The sequence below is a fragment of the Oncorhynchus keta genome, chromosome 22 (assembly GCF_023373465.1).
Source record: "Oncorhynchus keta strain PuntledgeMale-10-30-2019 chromosome 22, Oket_V2, whole genome shotgun sequence".
NCBI classification, from domain to species: domain Eukaryota; kingdom Metazoa; phylum Chordata; class Actinopteri; order Salmoniformes; family Salmonidae; genus Oncorhynchus; species Oncorhynchus keta.
In genome coordinates, this window is record NC_068442.1 from 47,820,303 (window position 1) to 47,840,069 (window position 19,767).

The 19,767-nt window shown below is 42.4% G+C and overlaps 2 protein-coding genes across 34 annotated transcripts in view; one reads left to right on the forward strand and one right to left on the reverse strand.

The window, feature by feature from the left end:
• Window positions 1-19,767, forward strand: part of LOC127910689 (uncharacterized) — a 72,836-nt gene that overhangs the window by 48,559 nt on the left and 4,510 nt on the right. For 11 of the 23 annotated variants that reach the window (XM_052475393.1, XM_052475395.1, XM_052475392.1 and 8 more), the window contains 3 exons: window positions 17,891-18,009; window positions 18,238-18,274; window positions 18,406-18,800. The exons of 2 other annotated variants lie outside the window; for them this stretch is intronic. In XM_052475393.1, coding sequence (XP_052331353.1) covers window positions 17,891-18,009; window positions 18,238-18,274; window positions 18,406-18,800 — 551 coding nt within the window. Of the gene's footprint in view, window positions 1-9,578; window positions 9,683-14,604; window positions 15,450-16,239; window positions 16,379-16,731; window positions 17,662-17,890; window positions 18,010-18,237; window positions 18,275-18,405; window positions 18,801-19,767 lie in introns of those variants that run through there. 10 more of the 23 variants (XM_052475386.1, XM_052475391.1, XM_052475375.1 and 7 more) reach the window with 7 other exon arrangements.
• The window catches only part of LOC127910690 (protein ANKUB1-like), an 82,983-nt gene that overhangs the window by 35,631 nt on the left and 27,585 nt on the right, over window positions 1-19,767 (reverse strand). For 5 of the 11 annotated variants that reach the window (XR_008075769.1, XM_052475397.1, XM_052475402.1 and 2 more), the window contains 3 exons: window positions 6,140-6,350; window positions 5,882-5,996; window positions 613-1,536 (listed from right to left, as the gene is read on the reverse strand). Coding sequence is in view for 10 of the 11 variants with exons in the window: in XM_052475397.1 (XP_052331357.1) it covers window positions 613-1,536; window positions 5,882-5,996; window positions 6,140-6,350 (1,250 nt within the window). In the remaining variant the exon portion in view is untranslated. Of the gene's footprint in view, window positions 1-612; window positions 1,537-5,881; window positions 5,997-6,139; window positions 6,351-7,853; window positions 7,912-9,259; window positions 9,421-14,547; window positions 14,613-15,733; window positions 15,940-19,767 lie in introns of those variants that run through there. The other 6 variants (XM_052475401.1, XM_052475403.1, XM_052475404.1 and 3 more) reach the window with 6 other exon arrangements.

The following is a 19,767-nucleotide window of genomic DNA, read 5'->3' on the forward strand; positions in this document are numbered from 1 at the left end:
TTCAGGACTTGTTAGGGTAAACCAATAACAGCTTCTAACCCCAAGTCATAAGACTGCTGAACAATTAATCAAATGGCCACCGGACAAGTTCAACTGTTTTATTATTTGTTACTTTAGTTTATTGGGTAAATATTCTCTTAACTCTTCTTGAACTGCACTGTTTGTTAAGGGCTTGTAAAGTAAACATTTCACGGAAAGATCTACACTTGTTGTATTCAGCGCATGTGACAAATTAAAGTTTGAGTTGATTTGATTTGACTATATACCTTCTAAGCATGATAGTTGGCTCATGATTTGTTTGTACTGAAATCTATTCAGGGAGGATAAGGGTATATCATAGGCAGTGATGTCGTGGTAAAAACATTGACTGGTAAATGCTGATTGCCGTTCAGGATTAAAGAAGTAACGCTCCCCATACTCTCAATGCATCTTCCACAAAAGGTGGGTAAATGCTTGAACAAAATAAAATAAAAAGTGTGTAAACAGCTTTTACATGTGTTCCCCCCACCACTGATTATAGGAGGCTTCTTCTGACAGTATTCACACCTTCCATAAGAAACCTCCAGAGAAATATTCATATTCACCGTAGCTGTCATTTAAACTTGGACTAACCTGGCCAAGGCCAAACAGTATATGGCGTTTTCTCTGGGTGTGCGGTCGCAGTGGAGAGAAAAGGCCTCCAGTGAGGTGGTGAGTATCTGGGCGGAGTTTGGCGAGGCAAACACAGGTCTGAGATTGGTGTCTCTAGAAATGGGCGGGAGCGGGACTCTGCTCCTCCATTGGTTGCTGTTCTGATCCCCAATCTCATCCTCCTCACATCCCTTCCCTCCACATCCCCTCTTCTTCTCTCTTTCATCCCTCGTGGCCACAGGGTGTAGCTTCGGTAGTTGAAGAGGTTTATCCTGGGATGCCAGGGCGCGGAGCGGGCAGGATACATGAGATGGGCAGTTGATGGGGGTCAAACGTCGAGAGGCTGTGGACATCACCCTGATACCCGCCTTGGCCTCACTCCTCCTGGGCTTGGAGGACATCTTGGGGAGGGTGAAGCCGTCCACCAGGACCGTGTCGCCCACCCTGGTCCTGAACGGAGCCCTGTTGAGGCCCATGCAGTGCCTGGATGCTGTCCTCCTCTGCCCCAGCCTCACCCAGCCCTTTATCTGGAGGTATGTCCGCATGGGCAGGGCCATACCTGGGAGGACCACCACAGAGCACAGCTTGGTGGCCAGGTGACTCACACACTCCCTGTGGCCGTACTGAAGGGCGATCCTCAGGGGGTCACGACCCTGGGGATCCCGACAGGCAAGGGTCAGAACGCTGCTGGCGATAAAAAGTTTGAGGATGGTGAGCTGGCCGCGCTCGATGGAGGCGACAGCGGGACACTTGGCGACGTCGGGGTGGGCCGTCTGGTGGCACCACTCACGGTAAGGGTGAACCCCCACCGGCTCAATGACACGCACCCCCCTCTCCAGCAGCCAGCCGGCCAGGTCCAGGTGGCCCAGAGAAGCAGCGATGTAGAGTGCCACCCGGAGCTGGAACCTGGAATAATACAGAATCAATGTATTTATAACACGTTTCAAGTTTTTTTTGTCAAGTTCACAAGATCCAGTGGGTTATAAAACAGTACAGTAAAAATGCTTTACTTACAAACTCTTTCCCACAATGCAGTATTAAATATCAGGGTAAGAGAAAAAAAAATGAAGGAAAAAAACACGAGAATATAAGCTCATACAGGGTCAGTACCATCATTGTAAGCTATATACAGGGTCAGTACAGGGTACAGGGTCAGTACCATCATTGTAAGCTATATACAGGGTCAGTACCATCATTGTAAGCTATATACAGGGTCAGTACCATCATTGTAAGCTATATACAGGGTCAGTACTATTGTAAGCTCACTGTACATCACTGTCATACGCTGGACCTAGTTTTGTCCCATGGAATAAATGTTGTGGATCTTAATGTTTTTCCTCATAATCCTGGACTATCGGACCACCATTTTATTACGTTTGCAATTGCAACAAATAATCTGCTCAGACCCCAGACCATCAAAAGTCGTGCTATAAATTCACAGACAACACAAAGATTCCTTGATGCCCTTCCAGACTCCCTCTGCCTAGCCAAGGACGCCAGAGGACAAAAATCAGTTAACCACCTAACTGAGGATCTCAATTTAACCTTGCGTAATACCCTAGATGCAGTTGCACCCCTAAAAACTAAAAACATTTCTCATAAGAAACTAGCTCCCTGGTACACAGAAAACCCGAGCTCTGAAGCAAGCTTCCAGAAAATTGGAACGGAAATGGCGCCACACCAAACTGGAAGTCTTCCGGCGAGCTTGGAAAGACGGTACCGTGCAGTACCGAAGAGCCCTTACTGCTGCTCGATCATCCTATTTTTCTAACTTAATTGAGGAACAATCCGAAATTCCTTTTTGATACTGTCGCAAAGCTAACTAAAAAGCAGCATTCCCCAAGAGAGGATGACTTTCACTTTAGCAGTGATAAATTCATGAACTTCTTTGAGGAAAAGATTATGATTATTAGAAAGCAAATTACGGACTCCTCTTTAAACCTGCGTATTCCTCCAAATTTCAGTTGTCCTGAGTCTGCACAACTCTGCCAGGACCTAGGATCAAGAGAGACGCTCAAGTGTTTTAGTACTATATCTCTTGACACAATGATGAAAATAATCATGGCCTCTAAACCTTCAAGCTGCATACTGGACCCTATTCCAACTAAACTACTGAAAGAGCTGCTTCCTGTGTTTGGCCCTCCTATGTTGAACATAATAAACGGCTCTCTATCCACCGGATGTGTACCAAACTCACTAAAAGTGGCAGTAATAAAGCCTCTCTTGAAGAAGCCAAACCTTGACCCAGAAAATATAAAAACTATCGGCCTATATCGAATCTTCCATTCCTCTGAAAAACTTTAGAGAAGGCTGTTGCGCAGCAACTCACTGCCTTCCTGAAGACAAACAATGCATACGAAATGCTTCAGCCTGGTTTTAGACCCCATCATAGCACTGAGACGGCACTTGTGAAGGTGGTAAATGACATTTTAATGGCATCGGACCGAGGCTCTGCATCTGTCCTCGTGCTCCTAGACCTTAGTGCTGCTTTTGATACCATCGATCACCACATTCTTTTGGAGAGATTGGAAACCCAAATTGGTCTACACGTACATGTTCTGGCCTGGTTTAGATCTTATCTGTCGGAAAGATATCAGTTTGTCTCTGTGAATGGTTTGTCCTCTGACAAATCAACTGTACATTTCGGTGTTCCTCAAGGTTCCGTTTTAGGACCACTATTGTTTTCACTATATATTTTACCTCTTGGGGATGTTATTCGAAAACATAATGTTAACTTTCACTGCTATGCGGATGACACACAGCTGTACATTTCAATGAAACATGGTGAAGCCCCAAAATTGCCCTCGCTAGAAGCATGTGTTTCAGACATAAGGAAGTGGATGGCTGCAAACTTTCTACTATTAAACTCGGACAAAACAGAGATGCTTGTTCTAGGTCCCAAGAAACAAAGAGATCTTCTGTTGAATCTGACAATTAATCTTAATGGTTGTACAGTCGTCTCAAATAAAACTGTGAAGGACCTCGGCGTTACTCTGGACCCTGATCTCTCTTTTGAAGAACATATCAAGACCATTTCGAGGACAGCTTTTTTCCATCTACGTAACATTGCAAAAATCAGAACTTTCTGTCCAAAAATGCAGAAAAATTCATCCATGCTTTTGTCACTTCTAGGTTAGACTACTGCAATGCTCTACTTTCCGGCTACCCGGATAAAGCACTAAATAAACTTCAGTTAGTGCTAAATACGGCTGCTAGAATCCTGACTAGAACCAAGAAATTTGATCATATTACTCCAGTGCTAGCCTCTCTACACTGGCTTCCTGTCAAAGCAAGGGCTGATTTCAAGGTTTTACTGCTAACCTACAAAGCATTACATTGGCTTGCTCCAACCTATCTTTCTGATTTGGTCCTACCGTACACGTACGCTACGGTCACAAGACGCAGGCCTCCTAATTGTCCCTAGAATTTCTAAGCAAACAGCTGGAGGCAGGGCTTTCTTCTATAGAGCTCCATTTTTATGGAACGGTCTGTCTACCCATGTCAGAGACGCAAACTCGGTCTAAACCTTTAAGTCTTTACTGAAGACTCATCTCTTCAGTGGGTCATATGATTGAGTGTAGTCTGGCCCAGGAGTGGGAAGGTGAACGGAAAGGCCCTGGAGCAATGAACCGCCCTTGCTGTCTCTGCCTGGCCGGTTCCCCTCTTTCCACTGGGATTCTCTGCCTCTAACCCTATTACAGGGGCAGAGTCACTGGCTTACTGGGGCTCACTCATGCCGTCGCTGGAGGGGGTGCGTCACCTGAGTGGGTTGATTCACTGTTGTGGTCATCCTGTCTGGGTTGGCGCCCCCCCCTTGGGTTGTGCCGTGGCGGAGATCTTTGTGGGCTATACTCAGCCTTGTCTCAGGATGGTAAGTTGGTGGTTGAAGATATCCCTCTAGTGGTGTGGGGGCTGTGCTTTGGCAAAGTGGGTGGGGTTATATCCTTCCTGTTTGGCCCTGTCCGGGGGTGTCCTCGGATGGGGCCACAGTGTCTCCTGACCCCTCCTGTCTCAGCCTCCAGTATTTATGCTGCAGTAGTTTGTGTCGGGGGGCTAGGGTCAGTTTGTTATATCTGGAGTACTTCTCCTGTCCTATTCGGTGTCCTGTGTGAATCTAAGTGTGCGTTTTCTAATTCTCTCCTTCTTTCTTTCTCTCTCTCGGAGGACCTGAGCCCTAGGACCGTGCCCCAGGACTACCTGACATGATGACTTCTTGCTGTCCCCAGTCCACCTGACTGTGCTGCTGCTCCAGTTTCAACTGTTCTGCCTTATTATTATTCGACCATGCTGGTCATTTATGAACATTTGAACATCTCGGCCATGTTCTGTTATAATCTCCACCCGGCACAGCCAGAAGAGGACTGGCCACCCCACATAGCCTGGTTCCTCTCAAGGTTTCTTCCGAGGTTTTGGCCTTTCTAGGGAGTTTTTCCTAGCCACCGTGCTTCTACACCTGCATTGCTTGCTGTTTGGGGTTTTAGGCTGGGTTTCTGTACAGCACTTTGAGATATCAGCTGATGTACGAAGGGCTATATAAATAAATTTGATTTGATTTGATTATAAGCTATATACAGGGTCAGTACCATCATTGTAAGCTATATACAGGGTCAATACTATCATTGTAAGCTATATACAGGTTCAGTACCATCATTGTAAGCTATATACAGGGTCAGTACCATCATTATAAGCTATATACAGGGTCAGTACTATCATTGTAAGCTATATACAGGGTCAGTACTATCATTGTAAGCTATATACAGGGTCAGTACTAATTGTAAGCTATATACAGGGTCAGTACTATCATTGTAAGCTATATACAGGGTCAGTACATCATTGTACTATCAGGGTCAGTACTTCATTGTAAGCTATATACAGGGTCAGTACTATCATTGTAAGCTATATACAGGGTCAGTACTATCATTGTAAGCTATATACAGGGTCAGTACCATCATTGTAAGCTATATACAGGGTCAGTACCATCATTGTAAGCTATATACAGGGTCAGTACTATCATTGTAAGCTATATACAGGGTCAGTACTATCATTGTAAGCTATATACAGGGTCAGTACCATCATTGTAAGCTATATACAGGGTCAGTACCATTATTGTAAGCTATATACAGGGTCAGTACTATCATTGTAAGCTATATACAGGGTCAGTACTATCATTGTAAGCTATATACAGGGTCAGTACCATCACTGTTGATAGTAAGTCTATCATACAGTTCAGTGTGTAGATGTGTATTCTGACCTCATCACAGGTCTCTCTCTAGACAGGTGTCGTTGGACGGTCAGTCTGTGTCCCAGGAAGCAGCCTCTGAGGAACCCCGCCCACCCATCCCAGGTGTCCAACCGTAGAGTAGCCCCTGGGAGACAGAGACACATGCAGGTTGTCCTCCTAGTTGCCATGAACCAAGAATGTGTTCCATACAGTCCATTTGTCTCTGTGTTACATCCATAAGGTGTTGAGCCAGAGGACCATTGATCTACTGCACAAGGAAGGCCATACCCAGGTCAATGGCGTAGTCGTGCAGCCGGTTGCAGTCGTAGAGTTGCAGGCCGGTGGGAGAGCTCAGTCTGAAGGACCTGACGGGAAGCTCACACTGCTGGGACACCAGGGTCATGAGCCTGGCCACAGACGTACTCAGGAGAAACACAGTGCCCGAGACTGAGAGGGTCTCCCCCGTCACGGCACTGAACACACGCACCACCGGCTCCCGCTGAAGTATAAGACCATGGACATACAGTAAATTCACCTGTTTTACATAAATACCTGTTGTGTTTATACACCGAGTAAACAAAACATTATGAACACCTGTTCTTTCCATGACAAAGACTGACCAGGTGAATCCAGGTGAAAGCTATGATCCCTTAATGATGTCACTTGTTAAATCCACTTCAGTGTAGATGAAGGGGAGCGGACAGGTTAAAGAAGGATTTTTAAGCCTTGAGACAATTGAGGCATAGATTGTGTATGTGTGCCATTCAGAGGGTGAATGGGCAAGACAAAATATTTAAGTGCCTTTGACCGGGGTAGTAGGTGCCAGGTGCACCGGTTTGTGTCAAGAACTGCAATGCTGCTGGGGTTTTTCACACTCAACAGTTTCCTGTGTGTATCATGAATGGTCCACCACCCAAAGAACATCCAGCCAACTTGGCACAACTGTTGGAGGCATTGGAGTCAACATGGGCCAGCATCCCTGGGGAACGCTTTCAAACACCTTGTAGAGTCCATGTCCCAACGAATTGAGGCTGTTCTGATGGCAGAAGGCGGGGTGCAACTCAATATTAGGAAGGTGTTTCTAATGTTTGGTACACTCAGTATATATAAGTTAGGAGTCATATAATTACAGGGGTAAGATGAAGTGGCTCCTTTGCACTGATCTTAGGTCTGGTGTGTGTTTTTACTGCTAATGGTAAAGGTTAGGATTTGGTGAGAGTAAACTGATCCTAGATCTGTGCCCAAGGGCAATTTCTATCCAGAGACAAATCAAAGGTCCATGCTATTTAAACTTAGAATCTACCACCATCTCGTGGCTCAAATTTGTAACAACATTTTCTAATTAATGTGCTGAGTTTTGTTCGATCACATTGAACACTAATCTGGGTGCAGATTAAATTGACCACTAATCTGGGTGAAAATTCAATTGAAGACTAATCTGGGTGCAGATTAAATTGTTTACAGAAATATTATGAATATGTATTTCACCCAAAGGGCCTCTTCTCCTACTATACGGCCTGCTGTGCTCTACTGTACTCTGCTGTGCTCTACTGTAGTCTGCTGTAGTCTGCTGTAGTCTACTGTAGTCTGCTGTACTCTGATGCACTCTACTGTACTATACACCACTGGGTATACAGATTCTTCAGATACTGTTAGCGAACACCAGACTGAGGTGGAGGCGATTACATGGGGAAAAGGTTTATGACTGTAAGGGTGTTTGGTACAAAGGCAACACTACATCGGGCCACATTTCAGCTCAGTGCAATTCTACATAATTTTACATGACTGCAGACTTTGGCATTATCTTTTTTTAATCCGCACAAATAATCAAAATGGCAGGCTACTTTGACACTGACAAACTTAGTATCTGAGATCAATAAAAACGACATTGTCTTGAATCCATCAATAGCCTATAGGCCTAGGTTTGTGGAGAAACATATAGTAGGCTACAATATGAGGAGGAAATTAGTCCTAAAAATGCTTTCCAGTTTCACTGACTCACCCAATGATGCGCAGCTCACTCGCTGGAGATTGTCGATGCGCTCGTGTCAAAAGCCTCTCTCTGTTTTGTAAAACAATGTTTGGGAGTTGATCAAATATTTTGGTAGTCTACAGCATAGTCTTATCTTTTCAGCAAGAGTCATTGCTTTCCAATCTGTGTTTTCCCTCGATTGTATTTGAAATATTGCAAAAGGCCTGTTTTGTCTGCGTGCTGTTTTTTCACTGACAGATTTGCCTCGCGTTCCCGACTGTAGGCTATTCTTTGTTATTGGGCTACAATCCGCAGCGAGGCTATTTAAAAAAAGAATTCATTGGTCCTCTGTAGCTAAATTATAGGGCTTCTCATGACGTATTAGGCTATTCTGAATGATTTAATTTATTTCTGAACAGACAGCAGTAATTCCGTAACTTTAGAAAATTCCTCCAGAACCCTTCATGCAGCTATGATTCTATAAGGAAACAAATGATGAAGTGCAACTCTGGAGAGATGAGGGGGCAGGATAATTGACGAAGAGGCAACTCGAATGAACTTTGAAAGCTTTTATTATAATTGTTACATGGCAAAAGGTGAAAATAATTTTTCATGGCACGAGAGGTACCGGATCCGGCCAAATAGGTTCCGGAACAAAGCAGTCCAGAACGGAACGGTGCCGGATCCTGTTCTGGCATGATCCGGCTCAAATTAAGCACTGATTTGAAGTACCTAGGCCTCTACCTGCTGAGTATAAAGATTATTAAACTAGATTCAGTGGGCTTGTCATTCACAGTACTGATGAAAAATCAAGTATATTTGATCTAAATGTGGATATACGAGGACATCTAGTGGTCACCGGATTTACAAAAAAAATCATGCAAGCTATCTTTGTACGAGCATGCGATGCCATATATTTGACGCGGGTATTTATTATTCAACATGTATTGTCATTGACTGGAACAAAATATAATTGTATGAGCTATGCCTCTGTGTCCCGGCGTTGTTGTACCCCTCTACTATCTGGCTTGGTGGGGCGATCTCGTTCTGTATTCCTGCTTCACTTATATTCAATGTGTCGTCATGCATTTGTGCATGCACGCTCTTAACGGTCATATCCGTCTTGCTAGCTAACTTAGCTCGCTCATCAACCAGTATTTTATTCGCTTTTTCTGCACGATAGCACTTATTAAAGCCTTGCAACTCATGGGGACCTCACTGTTATCACGGGTCATCGAGCTAGCCCTTATTTGGCAGCAGGGTTGCATCGGTTTCCACTGGATTTGACAGCTTGTTAGGCTGGCTAGCTAGGTAGCTAATTCGCTAATGCGAACTATTTATCATGTAGCAGCCTATGCTGACTAGCGTCGCTAGCAACTAGCTAACATAGATACAGTTTAGTCGTTGGTCCACAAAATCAAACAAATGGTACTGACCTGATGACAAAATCATGTTTCGAAAATTTAGTAGCTATTTATGTTGTTGTTTAATGACATTGCGAATATAATAATTTTTTACATTTAACTACCGGTATGTATTTAATCCGGTTTCGGCATGAGAAAAGTATTAATCGCAAATTCCAGCACTAACGGATACCAGGAAATAGAGAACCGGTCACGAATGCGGAGCCACGCCCTAAAATAACATGTGACCACAAGGCGTTTGTGACACATTCTTTGCGTTCCAATTTTGTCATAATTGTCTGTAGGTTCTAAATTGCTTATGAGCTTGGCTGCCCTTCAGAAAGTAGCTGATTCTTGTACTCTACAGCTGTATTTTCCTGCAATTACTAATAATGCTAGCAACAAAACAGATTTCATTCCTTAAAATGATATTGCCAGATGGAAGAAAATAATAAGGTAGGCCTACATTTTTTATTTTATTTATTATTTTATTTTTTTCACCTTTATTTAACCAGGTAGGCTAGTTGAGAACAAGTTCTCATTTGCAACTGCGACCTGGCCAAGATAAAGCATAGCAGTGTGAGCAGACAACACAGTTACACATGGAGTAAACCATTAACAAGTCAATAACACAGTAGGACAAAAAAGGGGAGTCTATATACATTGTGTGCAAAAGGCATGAGGAAGGCGAATAATTAGATTAACACTGGAGTGATAAATGATCAGATGGTCATGTACAGGTAGAGATATTGGTGTGCAAAAGAGCAGAAAAGTAAATAAATAAAAACAGTATGGGGATGAGGTAGGTAAAAATGGGTGGGCTATTTGCCGATAGACTGTAATAAGATATACCTTAAAGACTGCTTGTGTTTAATCCTGAATCCAGTTGCCCCTCTTGTACTGGGATAAGACAATAGGGAACCCATGAACCTTATGGAGGAGTACATGTGTTTTGTAGACACACCTGGGTTCTAAACTGACTGAGGTAAACATTTTAGGAAAGCCTGGGTTTTTAAATCCCGGTGAAAGCAGATATGACAAGGTTTGTCAATGTCATTTTGCCCTTCTATTTAGATGAAACTAGCGAAAATGATAATTTTTCTTCTCTTAATCCACATTTTCTAGCAAAAAAACATGTTCATGCTTTAGGGCTGATGGCTCCATACATATTGGTCAAATGTAAAGTGTGTGTGTGGGAGGGGGGGGGTTGTGGATAAGATGGGGTATAGGCCTACACTGTCTTCATCCTCTAAACTCTGGATGTTTACTAACTTTGGGAAGTTGGAAACACAAGCATCTTCATATAAAATAGGTTGAATTTGTACCTTTGAAACCATGTCAGATTTTCAACATTATATACACTTTCAGAAAAAAACAATAGGCTGGGCAGCACCTCAGCCCGGGATCGAACCCCAACCAGGGTTTTAACGACACCCAGCCCTGATTAGCTTTAATATGTCACTGACTACTACCAATATGCTATTGTGAGAATTATTATTGAGAGATCTCTTAATAACAAAATATATTCCATGTTAATATCAAAGTCATTCCAAGGGGTAGGTTTGACAAAGCAAATGAGAGTTAACAGCTATTGTTTCAATTCAACCCAGAGTTCAACTAATAGACAAGGCATACAGTATGGGCCTAGTGTGGCACAGAAGGAACTATCCAAGCAGAAGATACGTCTGCTTCAAATGGTGATATTTGGTTTCGTTGTCAACCAGGTAGGCTAGTTGAGAACAAGTTCTCATTTACAACTGCGACCTGGCCAAGATGAAGCATAGCAGTGTGAACAGACCAACAGAGTTACACATGGAGTAAACGATTAACAAGTCAATAACACAGTAGAAAAAAAGAGTCTATATACTGTACATTGTGTGCAAAAGGCATGAGGAGGTAGGCAAATAATTACAATTTTGCAGATTAACACTGGAGTGATAAATGATCAGATGTTCATGTGCAGGTAGAGATACTGGTGTGGAAAAGAGCAGAAAAGTAAATGAATAAAAACAGTTTGGGGATGAGGTAGGTAAATTGGGTGGGCTATTTACCGATGGACTATGTAGGCAGAGCTTTACCTAGCATGGACTTGTCGATGACCTGGAGCCAGTGGGTCTGGCGACTAATATGTAGCGAGGGCCAGCCGACTAGAGCATACAGGTCGCAGTGGTGGGTGGTATAAGGTGCTTTAGTAACAAACGGATGGCACTGTGATAAACTGCATCCAGTTTGCTGAGTAGAGTATTGGAAGCTATTTTGTAGATGACATCGCCGAAGTCAAGGATTGGTAGGATAGTCAGTTTTACTAGGGTAAGTTTGGCGGCGTGAGTGAAGGAGGCTTTGTTGTGGAATAGAAAGCCGACTCTAGATTTGATTTTAGACTGGAGATGTTTGATATGAGTCTGGAAGGAGAGTTTACAGTCTAGCCAGACACCCAGGTACTTATAGATGTCCACATATTCTAGGTCGGAACCATCCAGGGTGGTGATGCTAGTCGGGCGTGCGGGTGCAGGCAGCGAACGGTTGAAAGCATGCATTTGGTTTTACTAGCGTTTAAGAGCAGTTGGAGGCCACAGAAGGAGTGTTGTATGGCATTGAAGCTCGTTTGGAGGTTAGATAGCACAGTGCCCAAACAAGGGCCGGAAGTATACAGAATGGTGTCGTCTGCGTAGAGGTGGATCAGGGAATCGCCCGCAGCAAGAGCAACATCATTGATATATACAGAGAAAAGAGTCGGCCCAAGAATTGAACCCTGAGGCACCCCCATAGAGACTGTCAGAGGACCGGACAACATGCCCTCCGATTTGACACACTGAACTCTGTCTGCAAAGTAGTTGGTGAACCAGGCAAGGCAGTCATTAGAAAAACCGAGGCTACTGAGTCTGCCGATAGGGGGGGTTCTGTGGTACCAGAACGCATGAGAAAAAAGATCACCTATTATAATAGAGCAGTAGCGTGCCGTGGTTCTGGGGCCTAGGCCTTCAGTGAAGTCCTAAACCGTCCCACCTGAATTAATCCACCTCTTATTACCATCATTATGATGCCATGGCTCTAGACACTATACATTTAGACAGAGACGCAGTATAACCAGGCATTGCGTCACCTTGAAATTGACATTTTATTCAGAGAATTGCAGGGGAAGAGTACAATACCTTTTCATTGTGCAGCTTCGTTGCCCTGTGCGCTTGTTCGTTGAGCTGTAGATCCACTCGGGTGTCCCCAAAAGTTTTCAAAAGCACCATTGCTTGTAAGTGCCCAGCTGTACTTTGGTGTCTCGTTGCTGCCTTGGTTAGACAACTCAGGTTTGCAAAGCCAGTGTGGCTCCAAACACCAAATCGATCACTTGCAAATAATAGGCATTCCCAGCAGTACAGTTTGCAGTGCTTCTCGGAGCCTGTGAGTCATTGATAGCACCCAAAGTTGAAAGTGGCGAACGAACCTCTTTCCCGCCTGTGACAGGCTTTGTATCGTCGGCGTCTACCTCTCCTGACAATGTCTAACTTTTCTTGAAAAGTTTGTCTTGAGAATGGCGTTATAATTATATCCTCGACCAAATCGATATCTTCTCCTTCCGCCATTGTGGGTTGAAAAAACAGCTTAGTAGTACGCAAATTAATTTGTTGATCAATTTCAGTTTCCTAGTTCTGAGACCTGCCCATATAGGACCTGCCTCAAAATTGGTAATCCAATCAAAAGACGTGCACGCACTACACCTGCTAGCTGGCTCCTGTGTAACACTGGAGCCAGCCAGCAGGCGTACAATAGCCATCTCTAAAGCTGATTGGTTGACACTAAATTTTAATTTCCATTCACTTTAAGCTACAAGCGCCCGCACTGTTGATTCTGAAGGCCTGAGGGCAGATTTTAGACCCCTGGCAACACATGATGGCTGAATATAATTGGATAAAAGATCATAAAGACCAGCCCTCTAAATCTCAACCTGGGGCTGGAAGCAGTGCAACCAAGAGGAACGAAGAGGAAATGAAGAGTCAAATCAAATTTTATTTGTCACATACACATGGTTAGCAGATGTTAATGCGAGTGTAGCGAAATGCTTGTGCTTCTAGTTCCGACAATGCAGTAATAACCAACAAGTAATCTAACTAACAATTCCAAAACTACTGTCTTATACACACAAGTGTAAGGGGATAAAGAATATGTACATAAAGATATATGAATGAGTGATGGTACAGAGCGGCATAGGCAAGATACAGTAGATGGTATCGAGTACAGTATATACATATGAGATGAGTATGTAAACAAAGTGGCATAGTTAAAGTGGCTAGTGATACATGTATTACATAAAGATGCAGTAGATGATATAGAGTACAGTATATACGTATACATATGAGATGAATAATGTAGGGTATGTAAACATTATATTAGGTAGCATTGTTTAAAGTGGCTAGTGATATATTTTACATCATTTCCCATCAATTCCCATTATTAAAGTGGCTGGAGTTGAGTCAGTGTGTTGGCAGCAGCCACTCAGAGTGTAACTCTTACTCTGGGGAATAATTTAATACATATTTGTGGGAAAATATATTTTAAAAAAAAATTATATTCTGATGATGTTTAGGCCAGCAGAGAAGGCCTTGCTGGCCCTGACGGCCCACCACTGTAATAGAGCATTGAACGCATATCATCACATTTGGGTAGAGCCACTTATAGAAGGTGCACACATGGGGAACATTTTTAGTAGCCTAGGGTCCGGGAAAGTCTTGGCCTTTTAAAAACCGCATTTCGTGCAATTTTACATCCTTTTACGTGGCTGGAGACTTTGGCATGATCTTTTTTAATCCGCACAAATGATCGAAATGGCAGGCTACTTTGACACTGACAAACTTAGTATCTGAGATCAATAAAAACGACCTTGTCTTGAATCCATCAAGGCCTAGGTTTGTGGAGAAACATATTGTAATGACCTGACTAGATCATAAATGAACAATTGTCCAGACAGAGGCTTGAGTTTGCGAATTGACGGTTTATTAAACCAACTTTACACAGGCTACTGTTTGGGCCGTAGCACACGCCAAATAGATGACAGATAACCCACAAGCCAATCGTGACCTTCTCTTGTGAAGCCCAGACGTAAGAGAGAGAGAACAAAGGCTGAACCTGGTCTTAACTTCCAATGCTCCACCCCCTCCCAACCCCCTACGCCTGCCCGGCATCAGAACATTCCAGGCATTCCCGTGAGGTTTGATTGACATGAGAAACATACTGGTCAGTAGCTGTCTGTGCGGGTCGCTACAATATAGTAGGCTACAATATGAGGAGGAAATTAGTCCTAAAAATGCTTTCCAGTTTCACTGACTCACCCAATGATGCGCAGCTCACTCGCTGGAGATTGTCGATGCGCTCGTGTCAAAAGCCTCTCTCCCTCTCTGTTTTGTAAAACAATGTTTGGGAGTTGATCAAATATTTTGGTAGTCTACAGCATAGTCTTATCTTTTCACCAAGAGTCATTGCTTTTCAATCTGTGTTTTCCCTCGATTGTATTTGAAATATTGCAAAAGGCCTGTTTTGTCTGCGTGCTGTTTTTTCACTGACAGATTTGCCTCGCGTTCCCGACTGTAGGCTATTCTTTGTTATTGGGCTACAATCCGCAGCGAGGCTATTTAAAAAAAAGAAGCTATTGGTCCTCTGTAGCTAAATTATAGGGCTTCTCATGACGTATTAGGCTATTCTGAATGATTTAATTTATTTCTGAACAGACAGCAGTAATTCCGTAACTTTAGAAAATTCCTCCAGAACCCTTCATGCAGCTATGATTCTATAAGGAAACAAATGATGAAGTGCAACTCTGGAGAGATGAGGGGGCAGGATAATTGACGAAGAGGCAACTCGAATGAACTTTGATCGCTTTTATTATAATTGTTACATAGCAAAAAGTGACAATTATTTTTCATGGCACGAGAGGTACCGGATTCGGCCAAATAGGTTCCGGAACAAAGCAGTCCAGAACGGAACGGTGCCGGATCCTGTTCTGGCATGATCCGGCTCAAATTAAGCACTGATTTGAAGTACCTAGGCCTCTACCTGCTGAGTATAAATATTATTAAACTAGATTCAGTGGGCTTGTCATTCACAGTACTGATGAAAAATCAAGTATATTTGATCTAAATGTGGATATACGAGGACATCTAGTGGTCACCGGATTTTTTAAAAATCCATGCAAGCTATCTTTGCACGAGCATGCGATGCCATATATTTGACGCAGGTATTTATTATTCAACAAGGATAGTCATTGACCCGGACAAAATATAATTGTATGAGCTATGCCTCTGTGTCCCGGCGTTGTTGTACCCCTCTACTATCTGGCTTGGTGGGGCGATCTCGTTCTGTATTCCTGCTTCACTTATATTCAATGTGTCGTCATGCATTTGTGCATGCACGCTGTTAACGGTCATATCCGTCTTGCTAATTTAGCGAGTTCATCAACCAGTATTTTATTCGCCTTTTCTGCACGATAGCACTTATTAAAGCCTTGCAACTCATGGGGACCTCACTGTTACCACGGGTCATCGAGCTAGCCCTTATTTGGCAGCAGGGTTGCATCGGTTTCCACTGGATTTGACAACTTGTTAGGCTGGCTAGCTAGGTAGCTAATTCGCTAATGAGAACTATTTATCATGTAGCAGCCTATGCTGACTAGCATCGCTAGCAACTAGCTAACATAGATAAAGTTTAGTCGTTGGTCCACAAAATCAAACAAATGGTACTGACCTGATGACAAAATCATGTTTCGAAAATGTAGTAGCTATTTATGTTGTTGTTTAATGACATTGGGAATATAATACTTTTTGTCATTTAACTACCGGTATGTATTTAATCCGTTTTCGGCATGAGAAAAGTATTAATCGCAAATTCCAGCACTAACGGATACCAGAAAATAGAGAACCGGTCACGAATGCGGAGCCACGCCCTAAAATAACATGTGATCACAAGGCGTTTGTGACACATTCTTTGCGTTCAAATTTTGTCATAATTGTCTGTAGGTTCTAAATTGGTTATGAGCTTGGCTGCCCTTCAGAAAGTAGCTGATTCTTGTACTCTACAGCTGTATTTTCCTGCAGTTACCAATAATACTAGCAACAAAACAGATTTCATTCCTTAAAATGATATTGCCAGATGGAAGAAAGTAATAAGGTAGGCCTAAACTGTAATAAGATATACCTTAAAGACTGCTTGTGTTTAATCCTGAATCCAGTTGCCCCTCTTGTACTTTTATTTCACCTTTATTTAACCATGTAGGCTAGTTGAGAACAAGTTCTCATTTGCAACTGCGACCTGGCCAAGATAAAGCATAGCAGTGTGAGCAGACAACACAGAGTTACACATGGAGTAAACAATTAACAAGTCAATAACAGTAGAAAAAAAGGGGGAGTCTATATACATTGTGTGCAAAAGGCATGAGGTAGGCGAATAATTACAATTTTGCAGATTAACACTGGAGTGATAAATGATCAGATGGTCATGTACAGGTAGAGATATTGGTGTGCAAAAGAGAAGAAAAGTAAATAAATAAAAACAGTATGGGGATGAGGTAGGTAAAAATGGGTGGGCTTTTTGCCGATAGACTGTAATAAGATATACCTTAAAGACTGCTTGTGTTTAATCCTGAATCCAATTGCCCCTCTTGTACTGCGATAAAACAATAGGCAAGCCATGAACCTTATGGAGGAGTGCATGTGTTTTGCAGACACACCTGGGTTCTAGACTGGCTGAGGTAAACATTTTAGGAAAGCCTGGGTTTTTAAATCCCGGTGAAAGCAGATATGACAAGGTTTGTCAATGTCATGTTGCCCTTCCATTTAGATGAAACTAGAGAAAAGGATAATTTTGCTTCTCTTAATCCACATCTTCTAGCAAAAAAACATGTTCATGCTTTAGGGCTGGTGGGATGCAAATATATTGGTTAAAATATAGTGAGTGGGGGGTGTAGTGGATGATGTCATCATTGTAAACTAAATTCAGCATAGCCAAACCTTGTATAAAATAGGTTGAATTTGTACCTTAGAAACCATGTCAGATTTTCAACATTATATACACTTTCAGAAAAAAACAATAGGCTGAGCAGCACCTCAGCCCGGGATCGAACCCCATCCAGGGTTTTAACGACTCCCAGCCCTGATTAGCTTTAATATGTCACTGACTACTACCAATATGCTATTGTGAGAATTATTATTGAGAGATCTCTTAATAACAAAATATATTCCGTGTTAATATCGAAGTCATTCTAAGGGGTAGGTTTGACAAAGCAAATGAGTGAGTCTTTGACATGAAGACAGTGGTTAGATTCTGCCATTGGGACTGCTCTGATGTTGTTTCCATTCTCTCCTGGTTATGACCATAGAGCCTTGTCCCAGTCTCTAGACCTGCCTGTCTGTGTGGTGGAGGACCACCTGACCTCTGAAGCTGTCAATGAGATGGTAAGTTGACCTTGTCATTTCATATTACAACATTAATCCAATAAAATGTTATAGTGATGCTATCATTGGCAATGTTGACGTACCACAACCATCTCTGTTGTGTTGCAGTTGTTTAATTGGCCCAACGTTGCCAATGCTCCTCCACTCTTTAACAGTTAATAATTATTTCAGTATGATATTTGTTGTATATTAAGTTTGATTATTTGCAATATAATTACATTTCTACCAGGAGCAGAGCAATTCTACCAGGAGCAGAGCAACCTCAGTGATGGAAACCACAGAAGAGGGGAAGCTCAACAATGTAGAACATCTGACACTTATGGACTTCCTTCAAAACCTAACTGAGAAGTATGTTCTGTTTTCTTTGGTACTATCACACCTTCAAGGAAATAGGATCAAATTAGAAACTGATCAATCGGAAAAAAATGTTCAGTGCTAGAAAAGTTGTCACATTGCAATTTTGCCAAAACAACTGACACAAAGCAAGTATAACTTCACGATCAGGCAAATAATTAAATAAAAACAATTCTGCCACACATCCTGATATGACTACATTTATAACAATATTGTTTTCAGGCAATGGAGGGGGATTCGTGAGGGCATGTTTGACCCGGTAAGATCATGTTACTGAAAATGTAATTAGATTACCATGAAAACTCTGCCTAATGTTTAACCTTGTTCATAAGCTTTTGAAAGACACACTATGCAACATTTTAAAACACTTATTCTGTTTCTGGAATACAGCTGACAAAACAACAGCTTGCCGGCTTGTGTCTGAGGATTGTCCAGTTTTTATCGGACAAGCTGATGCAGATCATCATCCCAGGTCTTTACGAACTACTGGGCATCCAAGATGCTGCCTCCTCTCCATTGTCACAGAGATCTCTCACAGCGTCACTCACCAGTCTGTTAGACGATAAGGTTAACACCAAGTCCCGCGTGAGATTTACTGAGGCTGGTGTACCTAAGAGGCCAGGCAGTCGAAAGTCTTACAATAGCTTTCGCATGCCGACTCCCTACCCTTCCTCCAACTGTGTGGAGCAGGAAGAGGAAGAAGAGCAGGAATCACAACAACTTAAGTTCAAGGAGATTTACCTGACTAAGGGCAGTGGAAGCTACCTGCCCAATGGGGCCATGAGGTAAGTCCCATGATGGTAGTGACTGTCCATTACTGTTTATGACTTATCAACCATCATTTACTTTCTCATATAAAATATTTATTTGATGACTTTATTATTTCATTCCAAGTCATCAACTCATCTCTATAGAGCTGCTGCTTATCCTGTCTGACAAAATCACTATTTTAGTAGTTCTTCTAAGTAAATAAGACCTACTTTTATGACCGCTGAACACCAACTGTCAATCACTTAGATCATGTATTTCCAGGTAGAGAATCCTCGCAACGCAACTGCTTTTTATCTCTCTCATGCATTCTCTCGTCTCTCCGTCTCAGTCAATGAGGTTTCCGTATCTGCTCCACACAGAGTGGACAAGCAAGTGGGCGTGCAATGGATTATGGGAATTAATTGCCATATTTTCTGTGCCAAACTATGTCGAATATTGACCTGTTGGAAACTACAACTACCTACTACATTGCATAGTTCGTGCTTGATCTGATTTATCTCTACAGAAACTGAGCATCGAGCTCACAGAAGAAGAAAAAAATTAACTATATGGAATTCAAATAATTGAGCCGACGTCGGTTAATTAGTTGTTTAAAAAACGAAAAATAACAAAAATGTTGGTTAAATGCTCAGCTCCAGATTCTAATGACATCATCAGTGTGCATCATGTGATTTTAACCAATTATGAGTAGGCATTGCCTACTAATTGGTTGATGATGTCATAGAAAACACTTATCTTCTCTTTCTTTTTTACTACAAAACATAGAAATGCCCGTTTTTCCACATATGCCGATGTTGGGGTGGTGCTGGAGATGATGAATATGAAGTTGAAACATTTAGAAATTTCCCTTTAACATTTCTTCAAACTGCCTTGTATTTATGATTGTCCTTGAAGTTATTAGAAGTTACAGTATTTGAAGTTTATAGCAATTTGGATTTTTGTAGAGGATAGATATTGCCAGGATAGATGGATATCTACAGG